The sequence below is a fragment of the Paramormyrops kingsleyae genome, chromosome 12 (assembly GCF_048594095.1).
Source record: "Paramormyrops kingsleyae isolate MSU_618 chromosome 12, PKINGS_0.4, whole genome shotgun sequence".
In the NCBI taxonomy this organism is placed as follows: domain Eukaryota; kingdom Metazoa; phylum Chordata; class Actinopteri; order Osteoglossiformes; family Mormyridae; genus Paramormyrops; species Paramormyrops kingsleyae.
The window spans coordinates 30538722-30553010 of NC_132808.1; the positions used below are offsets into that span (position 1 = coordinate 30538722).

At 43.8% G+C, this 14289-nt stretch overlaps 2 protein-coding genes across 3 annotated transcripts; one reads left to right on the forward strand and one right to left on the reverse strand.

Moving 5' to 3' along the window:
* Positions 1-61: 61 nt before the first annotated feature.
* ugl (ureidoglycolate lyase) lies at positions 62-10021 on the reverse strand. 2 transcript variants are annotated; one of them, XM_023818374.2, is made up of 16 exons: positions 9514-9640; positions 8932-9070; positions 8100-8228; positions 7781-7999; positions 7194-7284; positions 6947-7023; positions 6744-6854; positions 5969-6028; positions 5503-5659; positions 4940-5141; positions 3278-3356; positions 3101-3193; positions 2793-2865; positions 2133-2200; positions 1538-1665; positions 62-1198 (listed from the first exon to the last, which is right to left on the reverse strand). In XM_023818374.2, exons 2-16 carry the CDS (start codon positions 9001-9003, stop codon positions 1030-1032), a joined length of 1728 nt encoding a protein of 575 aa, XP_023674142.1. In that variant the 5' UTR covers positions 9004-9070; positions 9514-9640; the 3' UTR covers positions 62-1029. The 2 variants fall into 2 exon arrangements, with proteins under 2 accessions (XP_023674142.1, XP_023674143.1); XM_023818375.2 differs by lacking the exons at positions 8932-9070; positions 9514-9640 and adding an exon at positions 9941-10021.
* Positions 9464-14208, forward strand: rab33ba (RAB33B, member RAS oncogene family a). Its single transcript, XM_023818376.2, has 2 exons — positions 9464-10040; positions 12604-14208. Exons 1-2 carry the CDS (start codon positions 9816-9818, stop codon positions 13033-13035), a joined length of 657 nt encoding a protein of 218 aa, XP_023674144.1. The 5' UTR covers positions 9464-9815; the 3' UTR covers positions 13036-14208.
* The last annotated feature ends 81 nt before the right edge of the window (positions 14209-14289 follow it).

The window sequence follows — 14289 nt, forward strand, 5'->3', positions numbered from 1 at the left end:
AAACACAAGGTACCAAATAAACAATGCAATAAACTTTTGAAAAAAAAATGTACGTGGCTATTCTGACGTGTTCTGCCCATTTCCATCGTAAGGGTCTGATGAGCTTGTGTGCTACTCGCTGTACACGGTTTTGCTTACAAATTCCGCATTAATCTACTGCCGGCAGCAATACGGTCGGGCTGTTCCTGCTCTTGAGCTGGGCGTGTACATGTTCATGTTGCTCTGACATGCGGACCAGCCCATCCCCCCGGTGTAGATCATTATGGTTTGTTGGTGTTTCCCCATAGGTAGGCTGTCAAAGTTTGTGCGGTTTTATGTGAGCAGATCCTACTCAAGCCAAGCAGCATCGCACATGAATCTCCAGGACGGTGGAGATGAGGAATGACTCAGGACCTGTATGTCTGATTGTGTGGATGTTCCCTTTTGCCAGAGGAAATTCTGCAGCTGTAGAGGAACACAAATTATTAAGACCACATGACCTCCCCGTTTTACCTGAACGTGGAAACAAATTCCACAATCTTAATAAATGGCGTTTCTGGCACTTAATATTTTTGACAACCACTGCTTTCCATGGATGTCCACTAGGTGGCACCGCTGGGCCTAAAAAAATCAAGAGCTTTGGAGATAACAGAAAATACTTTCGCGTGTGGATTTTGTTGTGGGACTCCGTAATCTGCTTTCACCACTACAAGCTTACACTGTCAGAAGAAAAGGGTACGGCCCTGGTTTTGTTCTCTAAGGTACAATTACCATTAATGTACCCCGATGGTACAGAGATGTTTCTGAGAGTCCATTGAGGGAACAGGCCCAGTGACAAGTAACTGCCTTCAAATGTACAAATTGGTGCTTTTTTTCCTGAGTCTGGTACACTGGAAAAATTTATTTCCAGTTTATTTTTGTTGTATTTAGTAAGAATCGCCCACTGAAGAAAATGCAATGAGCCCCAAGGTAAGGTTACTGCTGACAAATCTGAGATATAAAGGTCACGTAAGAGCATGCTTTAATGCTTTTGCTGGTCAGAATCCTGGTTTACAGCTTGTGTTTCAGGCGGTCCGTCGTCTCCAGCTGTGGACGCGTGTTCTGAGAGCTAAGGAACGTGTGGTCCAGGTTAAGGTAAGTGGTGAGAAACTCGGGAAACTGGCTCTTCTGAACCACCTCCAGGAACATGTGTACAGCAGTGAGTAACGTTTCCGTGCCTCTGCAGGGGGAGAAGCCACAACCGTAGAACCTAAACACCATTTTGTTTTTTGTTTTTTACTAGAGTAACATTTCACCAGAATGATGGCAGTTTATTCTGGAATGTTTCTTGTGGTCAGCTAATTCATTTTCAAACATTCTCTTAGCTATGATTTAATCGACATTTGTTTAAAATAACCTGCTCTAACCTATATATATATATATATATATATATATATATATATATATATATATATATATATATATATATATATATATATATATATATATATATAATGACATGAGATGATCATTAGTCTGATATCCTCATCCTGAGTCATCCCCAGCCAGATGGGTCTACCTGACATCACGTCTTGGGTGGACCTTCAGTTCCCCAAGCACCTCTTGGGCCAGGCTCTTCACCAAAGCCCTGGTCACCACCCTCTCGTCATCCTCCAGTCTGGCCCGGTGCCTGATCCACTGCCACACCTGAAACAGCAACAGCGAGATGAGCTTGGCGGCCTTACAGTGAGAGTGACGGGGCCCACAGCCACACCCAAGGCTACCGGCCGGTTAGTATCCAGATCCCTGGAGGTGTCACTAAACCCAGCCAGTGAATGACAGGGTTCAAGAGGACAAGGCAGTGCAACCATAATGTGCTTCTTCCTCATTTCCTCATCTATCGGTTAGTTACGTAAGTGAGATGCAAGGAGGACTTTCTGCTCTTGATAGCAAGACCATGGATTACTTTTCACATTTGGTACCACTTGGTTTAATGGGGCGTCACTAGGCTGGGACATTCAGGACTCGCTCCAAAGGAATCCAAACAAGTCCCGCAAGAACTGTTTAGCTCAGATGTTTTAACAGCCATGCTCTGTTTGGTAACCAGGTCTAAGCCCCAGATGTCTTAAGATCCTAGCAACACTCCTGCTGTTTAATTCTGTTCTTTTTCTTGCCTGGGATCTAGAGATTTCCGCAGTGGCTGAATCTTCCACTTGACCCTGGTAGAAGAAATGCCCTCGGCCTACGAAGGGAAACGACGAAATGTTGAAGAGGGAAACCTGCATCCATCATTCAGTACATTTTCGGTGCAAATAGGTCCTTGATTTAAAGCTATTACTTAGACAATGTGTCTGCAAGTCAAGATGATCTATTAAAATTGTTTTGTAGTTTTCTAATATCTATCCTTCAACCCTAAATTACCCAGAAAAGGGTCACAATTAGCTTGCAACAGGAATCATGAGCCAACATGTAGGGAAGTGTTTCTCAATCCGGTCCTTGGGGACCGACAGCCAGTCCACGTTTTTGCTCCCACCCAGCTTCCAGGCTGGGAAGGAGCAAAAACATGGACCGGCTGTGGGTCCCTGAGGACTGGATTGGGAAACACCCGGAATAGGACTGCTAGTTCGACGGCAATTCTGAGACAGCAATTCACCTAATGGTATGTGTGGGAGGAAACGAAAATGCCCAGAGGAAGCGCTACTGTGCCACTCACTGCCACCACAAAGCCCAAACGCGTGCTCAAGGTACAACGGCAATGATTCGTGTTGAACTGGAACCGACAACCTTCTCATCATGGCCAATGCATCAACTGCAACATTTCCCAACACTCTTACCTGTTAGCCAAGCCTCAATAAACAGGATTCCTACAGAAATGTTGTATTTCAGTCCGTAGAGGGTAACCCCACCCTAGAAGAAGCAATGATTTCCATCAGTGAATGACTTTTTGATACTAAGAATTTATACAGTGCATGACTAACATACCTACATGGACAGTGGTAGAAGGATAGAAATTTTTAGGATTTAGGATTTACCTTGGTGTAGTTTGTGCCTTTAAGTGTTACTTGAATCTTCCATTGCTGCATGAGTTGCCATAACAAGTCAGTGCCTGACTTAATGCTCAAGCAAAATGGCTCCGACCTACCGCCGGCATGGTGACTAGATCAGCAGGGGTCACTGAGAGGTCATCCCGGATCTCCAGTAACTGATTCTCCCCGCTGGTGTGCATCTGGAACAGCTGGGGAGATGGATGCTGCTAATCACAACCCCAGCTAACGGCAGCACTACGCCAACTGGAGGGCGATAGCGGTACTGCACCTACTCTTTGCATTGGTTCAATCAAATCCAGGTCATAGACCATAAAACCATCCACTCCAGCTCGGATTTCCAGTAACTTTAATCTACAAAAGGAAGGAAGATGCCGGTAATAAGCAAAGCATTGTATGTCAACATGCTATGTAATTATCCATTTATCTTCTGTAACCGCTCGTCCTATTCAGGGTCGCAGGGGGCCTGGAGCCCATCCCGGGGGCCCGGAGCCCATCCCGGGGGCTACGGGCACAAGGCAGGGTCACAACCCAGGATGGGGCGCCAACCCATCACAAGGCACACTCACACACCAGTCACTCACACACGCACACCTACGGAGAATTTATTAGCTCTGGTTAGCCTCAGCATGTTTCTGGACTGTGGGGGGGGAGGGGACCAGAGTCCTCGGAGGAAACCCTACAAAGACACGGGAATAACATGCAAACTCCGCATATGTGGGGTCATGGCAGAGACTTGAACCCGGTCCCTGGGGTGTGAGGTGACAGTGCGCCACCAGCAGTGTTGGGCAAGTTACTTCAAAACTGTAATGTATTATTTATTACTTGTTACTGTAATTTCAAAGTAATTCGTTACATTACAATATTACTGTATTTAAAATGTAACGCATTACACTACTATTGCATTACTTTTAAGTTTTTCTCACCAAAATAACTGGAAATATGGATTTGGAAATCTGTGCTCACCTTGCTCATGACGCTCAATTAGCTCATTACACAGCGAGTGGAAGGTGATGTGATACAGTATCTAACTGAGCTATAGGCCTATGGTTAAAAACAGTAGAATATAATAGCCACAGCGATGGCTCATGGCGCAATACAAGGAACAATCATCGCAACAACAGACAAAAGGTCAAAGTCTGGCAAATTGTGATAGAAATACTGTAACTTTAGGCCTAGTCATAGTAACATTAATTGAACTGTATTGTAAAGTCTAAAGATATGACAGGATACAAAATGAGCATTTCTATGCCTTTACAGTCGTCCCTCGCGCTTCGACTTTCACAACCAGCTTCACTCTATCGCGGTTTTTTGTCTATTGATTAAAAAGTTGATCGAGACAATGAAAATGATACATCGCTACGTATCGAAGCATCTTTGCTCTTCGTAATTAAATGTACAATAATAACAATATATTTATAACATCTAATATTTCTTCTTTAATATTTTGGGTAATACGAGTGTAATTGTCATGACCTGCCTGTCCGATCCTCTTATGTGCCACGCCCCCTTATTAACCACATATGCAACCCAGCTGTTTTCTGTCAGTTTGATTCAGTTTTATTATCTGACGTTAGATCAGTTGCAGGTTCACTGATCTCTCTGTTCTGTCTGACTACAAGAAGTGAAACGTTTTGCAGGGACATTTCTCCTCTGCTGATCTCTCGGTGATTTTGGCGAATTTGTATGAAGAAAAAAAAACATCACTTCATTCTGGGTTAAAAATGCATTGTAATGCACGTTACTGACATTTATACCGAGTAAAATATTACCAATTTTTTTTCTGTAATGCCTTACATTACCTTGTTACAGCAAAAAGCAATGCATTACAGTAATTTGTTACTTTTGTAACGCGTTACTCCCAACACTGGCCACCAGTGCACCGCCAGTGACCTTGTGGATGACCATGTTGGCCTTCAGCAGCCCCAGCTGCCTACCTGGTGACAGTGGCCAGGACCCTCCTGTAGAGGGCGCTGTCTTTCCCTTGTGGCGGCAGCAGCTGCGCTGCCATGCCCCCGGTGGCCAAAGCCCCCCGTCGGTGGCACGTCTGAACCAGCAGGTCCATGTAGCTCTTCAGGAACCGCTTTTCCATGTTCACGTATTTGCTGCGGTCCGGAAGCAGGAAGGCTGGTCTGTGACCTAAACATACGAGAGTGACCACCTCAAGAAGAAGGACATTCAGGAGGTCAGGATGGTAGTTCAGTCGTGGTCAAAAATGAAGACTTTAAAAGGTCATTTTGGAGAAGTGATTAAGTGGCAACTCTGAGCTTCAAAAGAGGAACCCAAGTTCAAAGCCCCTTAGCCAAAACTTCCTTAGTCAACTTTAATTCTTTAAATTTGAGGCTGGTATGTACTATGGTATCCTGTGCTAAGGCTGAACAAGACCTGCGCACCAGAACTGAGGATCCTGGCTTTAAAAGGATTGTATGTTGAGTCCACCTCCATAACCCAGCAGGTGTGAGAAGATTAAGATCTCGCTAAATGATAGTTGGTTTCTCACCAAACTTGTTGACAAATGACGCTGAGTAATCCCAGATCCCGCAGTTGAGGCCTGCAGAGTGTTCCCGCATTTCATACAGGATCTCCTCCATCTCAAATGTGGCCAGGATGTTCTCTATCAAGACGGTGGCCTTGATGCAGCCAAACGGCAGGCCCAGCTGAAACAGGACACCTTCAGGTCAAGGTGAGAGGCGGCTTTCGTTCTGTCACGCAGTAGGGGCGCACTACTGACACCAGGCAAAGCATAGCCATGAAAGTCATTTTGGCTCAGTGTTGCGTCATCTTGCTAAGTCTGTTAAACAAACAAACATGATCAAATATTGACAAAAAAGTGGCCTGTTTTCAGCTAGGAAAAATGCTCTTGGCAGTTTTGACCAAAAAAAAGGCTAATGATCAAAAACATCTGCCTTAGGATGACTTCCCAGCAAAGATGTTTTCCCAGTAAGAAACCAACGCCTCTTCCTCACCTTCTCTTCTGTCCAGAGGAATATTTTGTTCCAAAGTCGTGCCTCTTTGTAGCATTCAATCTGTAGGGAAAAACTGTAAATAAGACCTAGCTTGCTGCTTAGGGGTGATTTAAGATGAGCACCGATTTTCTAGAACAGTGATTCCCAATCCAGTCCTCGGGGACCTGTCCATGTTTTTGCTCTGTCCCAGGCAAGGAGTTAGGAGGAAGCAAAAACATGGACCATCTGTGGGTCCCCGCGGACCGGAATGGGAACCACTGTTCTAGAAACCATTATATCATATAATTCTCAATATGGAGACATAAAAAACACTGTGAGATCCGTGCTCCAGCTGTGAGATGTCGCAAAGTTATAGACTGTGAATGAAGTTTCATGGCTTGTCAAGACGAAAATGTTTTGTTGCCTTCCAAAGCCAAACTCCCCTGCTTTTCAAAACACAGTATGAAACATAAAGTGCAAAAAATTCTATTGTTTTTCCATCCAAGTCATGAATACATTTTAAGTCTAAATATCTCAGTATCTCAGATAAAGCTCTGGGTGAAAATGGGCTCATTTTAGTAGAAATGGACCTCAAACGATAAACAAATAGTACTGCACGACAGAACTGTAAAAATCAAACAAAACCTGCTTTTTGGTTGCATCTGAACCTAAATAAGAATCATAAATAATAATCATTTACTATAGCAAATTTACACCTGAAATTCACCACACAGACTTTTGAATAATACAACATGGAATAAACTTTAGCGTGTGAGAACAAACTCAGGCATGTTACCTTCGACAGGTAAAAAAATGGCCCGCTGTCATTCTGGAAGAGCAGCTGCCCGTTGTGGAACATCAAGAGGCCAAAGTCAAACAGTGGCCCAGGGACCTCCTTCCCATTGACCTGTACAGGAGGCATATCTGAGTTAGCATGGTGTACTAGACTTCCACACTTCAGGATGGTTTGCCCTGGGCCTGCCAGCATCTATTCAGTACCATCATGTTGTGCTCCACCATGTTCCAGGCACGTGGTCGAAGCATGAGCAGCGGAGCCTGAGATATAGGAGGAACATCTGGGAAGGTGTTGAAGACACATCTGGTTACTATAGCAACAGCGTTTCAGCTCAGATCATAACGCAACAGAATGCCGCAATTGAGTTTAGTTTCCGGCCAACATGCTGAAATTCCACAAGCATTTCAGCTTATCCCTGAATCCCTGAAATTAATAAGCTTGAAAACTCACCAGCAAATTGATTGTGCACTACCTTGTATACATTGCAAAGGCCTTTGATCTGATTGTAGTATGTGGGACAATTTCCATCGTCAAAGTCAACCTCGAGGAAAAGAACCACAACAGAAGAAGGAATGAACAATAAAAATAATAGCCAGCTGAAAAAAAACAAAAAGACAGCCTGCTATATATTCCAGTAGCTTAACCAACATGTTTGTTACAATGTTTATGGGAAATAATTACATGTTAGTTCTAGACTGTGTCCAGGAAGCCACAGTGAAATGCATTACGGAAACTGCCTCTCATTACTTAATTAGATCTGGCAGGAATCACAGAGGATCCCAATAACAGCTGAATGAGACAGAAGGCAAGTAAATATGTCTATTTACTGACTGTCTACGAGTGTCATTTCCTGCTTCTCGGAGGCCAAGTCAGGAAGCAAACTTTCACTGCCTTTTTGAGGGAGATGGGGGTGAGGTTAAAAAAAGGTTCTAAGTTCTTATTTCTTCTTTCAACTTTAAACTACAGAAAGATTGAGGTACTCATTTTACAGCTAGTTCGCTCATTACCTAGTAGTTAATGCTGCCCATTGGCTATACCTGGATTCCCTGTGCCGGGGAGCTCAGGCCCTGTTTGAAACGTTCTGTGTCACACGGTGCCAGGTCCCCTATGTCCACGTGTCTCCTTTGCAGGCGCTTGGGTACGGGATGGACCCTCCACGACTTGTCACTATGGATGTGAGCGGTGTCCTCAGAGAACTTTGGCAACTCCCCCGTCAAGTTGAGGTGGACCTTTCTCGCGATTCTTTGATTGAGTATCTGAAGGTCACCAAAGAAGCAGCCATTTTAAGAGCCTCTTTCAGAATTCGTTTCCTAATTTCAGGATGGAGAAGGATATAATCATCTTATGGCTGCTCACCTGCTCAACCTCCTCCTCGAAAGTGGAAACCAGCTCCGCCATGAAGAGCAGTGACTGGGCATTGAGGAGGATGTCAAACTCCTCTTTTAGTTCTTGAGGTGGAAGTTCCAATTCCACTGCCCTAAGTGCCTGACACATTAAAGAAAGTAACATTCCATGTGCATTGCCGTATTACTGCATAATTATAGCGATCTGCACACACAGCACGAGCATTCCAACGTGGGACAGACGTTTTTCCGTCACGGTGTATGCAATGCACGGTTACCGATTCATGCAAACGACGTGTCATTAGGAGAACACGAGCAGTTCGTCCCGAACTCAAACACACGAGACCTGATTATTTCCCAGCTGAATACTGGACATGATACTGGTTATGGCTTTTGGAGACAGAGAACATCTAAGTCCCATGTTCTGCTGGGATATTCTGCTTCCAGTGACGTCAACAGGGAGGCAGTTATATTTTTAGGGACTGCAACACCGCGCCATGTCTATTCTATGGTGCCGCTTAGAAAATAAAGTAATTCATATTTAGTTTTTTTTTATTTTGATTTGGGGGGCAGCAGGGGTGGACTCGATTTTACTGGAGTCCCTTAGATCCACTCCTGTCTGTTTCATTCTGTTCATCCCGGAAAAAATAAATGTACATTCATGCGCAAATTAGGCTCAGCTGGAGCATTTTAAAACATCCACTTTTAATTATTAATCTGTGATCCAGACAAGTATCAACATGTTTACATCTGTAGCGTGATTGATCTTTGATGTACTTTTTGTTAAATAATACATTTCTACAATTAAAAATAATTTTGTTTAGGCGAAGATACGCAGTACTTACAGCCATTCCACTGGACGACTCGGAGGAGCAGGTACAGGACTTTGGAAATGACCAGAGCTTATGTTTAACCATATATTTAACCAGGATGTTTACCGTGAGTCTGGAGGTTCAACGTACGGTGCTGACAGGCAGCCAGTTCCTACAAAATGACAGCTTATATAATATAAAATATAATATGATATAAAAAAATATATATATAATATAAAAATAATAGGCGTTCAGGCTTGTTTACATGACCTCTATGGGATGATTTGAGATACTCTACAATTCAATACTATTTGTCACTAAATTGATATTGATAGTAAATGGCAATAGTAATCCTGAATGAGTTATAGGGAAAGTTGGCTAATTCTTGAGGTGACTCAGGATACGATACTTTCGGGAAAACGCCTCCTCAACCCTGATAGGGATACTGGATAATCGGTTATAACCTATTAAATGGGAACCGATCAGGGTAAAGATCGTGTGTAATTAGGGTAATTCTGTGTATGACAAGTTCACGCCTCGTTTACTCTAGAATTTGTGCACTTCACAGTTTATTTGGAGCTCCATTGCTTTTGATCGTAGCTCGGTTCTCTTTACTTTTAGCGAATCACATTGGAAGTTTAGCGACTTCCGTCAGCCGTTGCCATTTAGTAAAGCCCCTTGAACCGAACCGCCCATCGGTCCTTTTAACTACGGCAGAGAAGCGGTGCGGGACCATCTTCCTCATTCTCGCGATACACAGACACAGAAGGGCTGCAGCCGGTCTGTGCGACACCCGCACGGCGCGCACCATCTAGGGGAGCGGGTTTGATTCACGTTTGAATGGCCGAGTGCTTCGTGGTAGATTGACTTCTACCGGCCCTGAAGTTTCAGAGGAAGGAGCAGTTTTCCTGATCGGCATGTCAGAGACGGAGTCATCCCTCGATCTGACCACATCGCTGTCCGGAACGTTTCCGCAGCTCCGATCTCGGATCTTCAAAATCATAGTGATTGGGGACTCCGGGGTGGGAAAGACATGCCTCACCTACAGGCTGTGGACCGGCAGGTTCCCGGAGAAAACCGAAGCCACCATCGGGGTCGATTTTCGGGAGAAAGTGATCGAAATCGAAGGAGAGAAAATCAAGGTAAGTAACACGCAGATTGCCCCCTTTTCCATCGTTTTGTGATTACAAGATGTAGGATTGGGAACACGTGTGGACTTGTTGAATTGTGATGAATGAAACTACAACTGTTTAATCCGACATTTTATGTGGTTTATCATGCGTGCCTTGAAGTAGGCTGTTTGCAAATTGTAAACTTCGTAATATGCAAAGTGTCGGCTGTTGCATTTGGCAGAAGATGTATTAAAACATACATTCAGTTTAATATAGTATACCAAGTCTCAAACTAGGCATTGTGAACAGTATAGTTCAGACATCTGATGCTTTCAAATCATAGTGCACTTCAGTAAAACAATGCGCTACTTCCAACGCATCAGATACATTTCACATATTTTCACCTGGAAATACTTTCCCGGTATGCAGGCGAGGCCAGAGTTTTCTTAGCAGATATAAATCAACTGCACTCATTTTAAAAGTCTTCTTTAAAGGCAATTTATTTTTTCCAGATACGAGGCTTCCGTAATCGTCGTGTCGAGTACTAAGACGAACTTTAGGACCGTGTGAATTATCCCCTGCACATTATTGCTAGCCTATGTAAAATGTTCTTAGCGAAATATATATATTCACCACACCACTGGATATGTCACGACTTCTATGGGTCCATCATTTCAGTGGAAAACATTCTGTCTCTGCCCTTAAATGACGCTTGGGTCTGTTTAATTTTACGGTTGATTAATTTACGTTTTATTTGGTGGTAATGTTATCTTATTCATTTGTGGTTCAGCTGCAGTTCACGAAGCTGATGTGAGCTGGTTTGAAAATGGATTTTGATCCCCGTGTACGTGTTATGAATGCAGATTCCCTTTTTAAATGTACTTATACTTTTTAAATTAAATTTACCTCTCAACCGGCGCCATACCAAACCAACTTTACGGTACATGAATGGAAATTATATGCGCATTGAACAGCCAGCAGACAGACGGGCATCAGAGGAGATGGCAGATGCAGACGACAGTGTATATATGCTTGCTTGATCAATACCAATTACTCAGTTGCCACACTACTGTTACACAACACTGTGTTCCTCTTTACACCCAACCGCATTGTGTTCATCCATGCATTTTTTTCACCCCCAAAGCACATTTAAATAAAAATCATAATATTCCATAAGCTGTCCAGTACGCTGTGACTTGCACTACAGGAGCTAAAAGCAAGTTATATCTTGTATGTTTTTGTAGCCGGAATGTAAGAGTAGCTGAACAAGTGATTTTTTTTTGGTGAATCACTATCAAACAGCGTCGCTCGAATAGCGGAACTAGGCGACGTGCACTGAGTGGGCGGGGCTTTGCGTGACTCATCTGCTTGCTCAAAAGTACGTGGAAACTTTTAAAAAACACGCACATGCATGAAAACACATGCTTGACCATGGAAAATATCAGCAGTACTCCACTTCAATTTCAATGATGTTATCAGTCTTTGTTATATTTTTACATATATCTATAAACGAAATACACCAGTCAAAAGTTTGGACACACCAAGCTGCTTACAATGGAGAGCGATACTGTCACATCACATGACCTGGTCAGCTGACCTAAACCCAGTAGAGATGGTTTTGGAGGAGTTTGACCTGAGAGTGAAGGGAAAGCAGCCAATGAGAGCTCAGCATATATGTGGGAGCTCCTTCAGGACAGCTGGAGAAGCATCCCAGGAGGCCACCTCATGGAACTGGTGTAGAGGGGACAGTAGAGGAGACCGTAGGGTCAGCCAGTCCCTGAGGCAACTGGGGTTAAGGGCCTTACTCAAGGGACCAATGGTGGGATCACTCTGCCAACTCAGCAATGTTCCAATCCATAGATCCATAGCTGCCCCCGACCCAAACAAATGTTTGTTTGTTTGGGTCATGATTCCATATATGCCATTTTTATAGCTTTGGTGTTTTTAATTATTCAGTGCTCAAAGAAAGTCTTGGGGCACTTGCTTAAATCTGTAAAAATGTTGCATATTTATTGATTTCATAACAGAAGTCCCTTCACAAACTATGTTTAACACATCTGCACATACCCTCCTCAAAGACATTTTCTTTTTAGTAAGCATCATAATTCTTTTGCCTGACTCATTCGGTTCTCTTCTTGCTATTTTGCTGTTGACTATAATTGTAGTCACTGGCTCCCAAATGGATACTAAACACAAATGTTTCCTTTTTTATGTCATTGTAAAGATGTTACTAATTAAAAAGCCCTCAATGAGGCTGCTTGTCAATGAACTTAACTCAGAACGGCTCCTTCAGAACTATAATTTGAGTTTCTGTTTATTGTTTTACTTACATTAGAAACAACCAGTAATTTTAATATTTTATGTAAATGAATGAACTAATTTGTTCTAAAAACCCATACATTTTTGATATTTGCCAAACTCAAGACCTTTTGTGAGCTCTCTATATATAAAATCTATATTTGAAGAAGTGAAATGCCCTGCGGCTTCCTGTTTTTGTCTGTCTTTACTGCTGTGTCCTGACTGCTTTCCCTAGTTTTGGGGTTGATCTGCCATTTCACCCAGATGTCGTTTCACCTGCGTTCCGCTTCCTCAGATCCAGCTGTGGGACACGGCGGGCCAGGAGCGCTTCCGGAAGAGCATGGTGCAGCATTATTACCGCAACGCCCACGCCGTCTTCTTCGTCTATGACGTCACCAATGCTGCCAGCTTCCACAGCCTGCCCATCTGGATGGAGGAGTGTCGACGGCACTCGCGGGGCCAGGAGGTGCCACGCATCCTCATCGGCAACAAGCGGGACCTCCGCAGCTCCGCCCGCGTTGGCGCCGAGCTGGCCAGGAAGTTTGCGGAGGCCCACCGCATGCCCTTCTTCGAGACGTCAGCCAAGAGCCCTCAGGGCTATGACTGCATGGAGACCATCCTCATCACAGTAGCGCAAGGACTCAAGAACCAGAAGCCATTGTTGCTAAGCCAACCATCTACCAAACAGAGCATCCCCTCACCAAAGAGAGGCTCCTGTAGTTGTTGAAAAGCATACGACTCTTCACCCTACCTTGAGAGACCAGCTGTTGCTTGCTCTTTAACTTCTTTCAATCTGTTCTTCTTAGGAAAGCCCCGAGGTGCTTTTCCAAGTGTTTACTTGTGTAACGAGCAGATTGTGTAAACAGGCTCCCCCTTGGGCTAATGCCGATTCGTTTGATGGTTCCGACGACGCTGAGATGTCAGTGTGTCTCCCGGAGGAGTCAGCTACAGGTCACCGGCCTAGTAGGAGGTTTGTGAAACCAGGATGCACAAGTTCCTGGACTTTAGGAGGAAGTGGCATGTCTCAGTTCTGTCGCATGCGTTCAGGTAGCGATCTGTACCAGCAGAGGTGGAGAGTCCAGGAAGTACAAATCCCAACCATGATTTTGTATCATCCAACCAGCTGAGCATAACGAGTTAGCCACAGAGTACTCGACTGGTTGGTTGAAACAAAATCTTGGTCTGGATTTGTACTTACTGGACCTGAACCACCTCTTTCTATCAGTATCTCCTCTGGGCTCTGAGAGTGATTGTTCCTTCTGCTCTAGGTCCAGTGTGAGAAGGTACCAATCCTCAAGACAAAGCGTAAACAAGTGTGAGATTGTTTTGGGGGGGGGCAGCATATGGCAGATTGTGATTGGCTGGAGGAGACATACTTAGGGAGCCCTGGTCATTCAGTGCAGGTAGTAAAGAGGACGGCTACTCTGAGGTAGTAAAGAGGACTGTTACTCTGAGGCACAATGGCCTAGAAGACTGCATCTTAGACCAAATGGGATGAGTGCCTTGTTCAGACTGGAGTCACTTTGTAGGTCTTCAGAGTCACACTTCTGTAACCGATTTAATTCACAACTGGCACTGGGAATATTCCAGTAGATTCTGGCTGTAATTATGCTATTTATTTTTTTTTTACATTAAGGCTGAGAATTTAATCATGAGGTTGGAGAAACAAATAATGCAGATAAAACTTCATAACCAAAAAAAAAAAAAAACAGATCTCAGGATTTTGCAAGTCTCCGGGGGAAAATTTTCATTTACGAAGGAGAATCTCCCGCAAAGGATTAGGATTTTTTTCCTTCGCATGAGGACCAAAACGGTCAGATGTTTACATGGTGGCTCAGAAAAGCTTTTTTTTGTAAATGACTTTCTGCTGTAAAAAAGTAATAAACTACCAACAACGTGACGTCTATCTGGAACTGATGCATCAAGATTGCATCGCCATGGTTATTGGTGTATATTTTTAGGCTTTTTTTTTGCCAAGTAC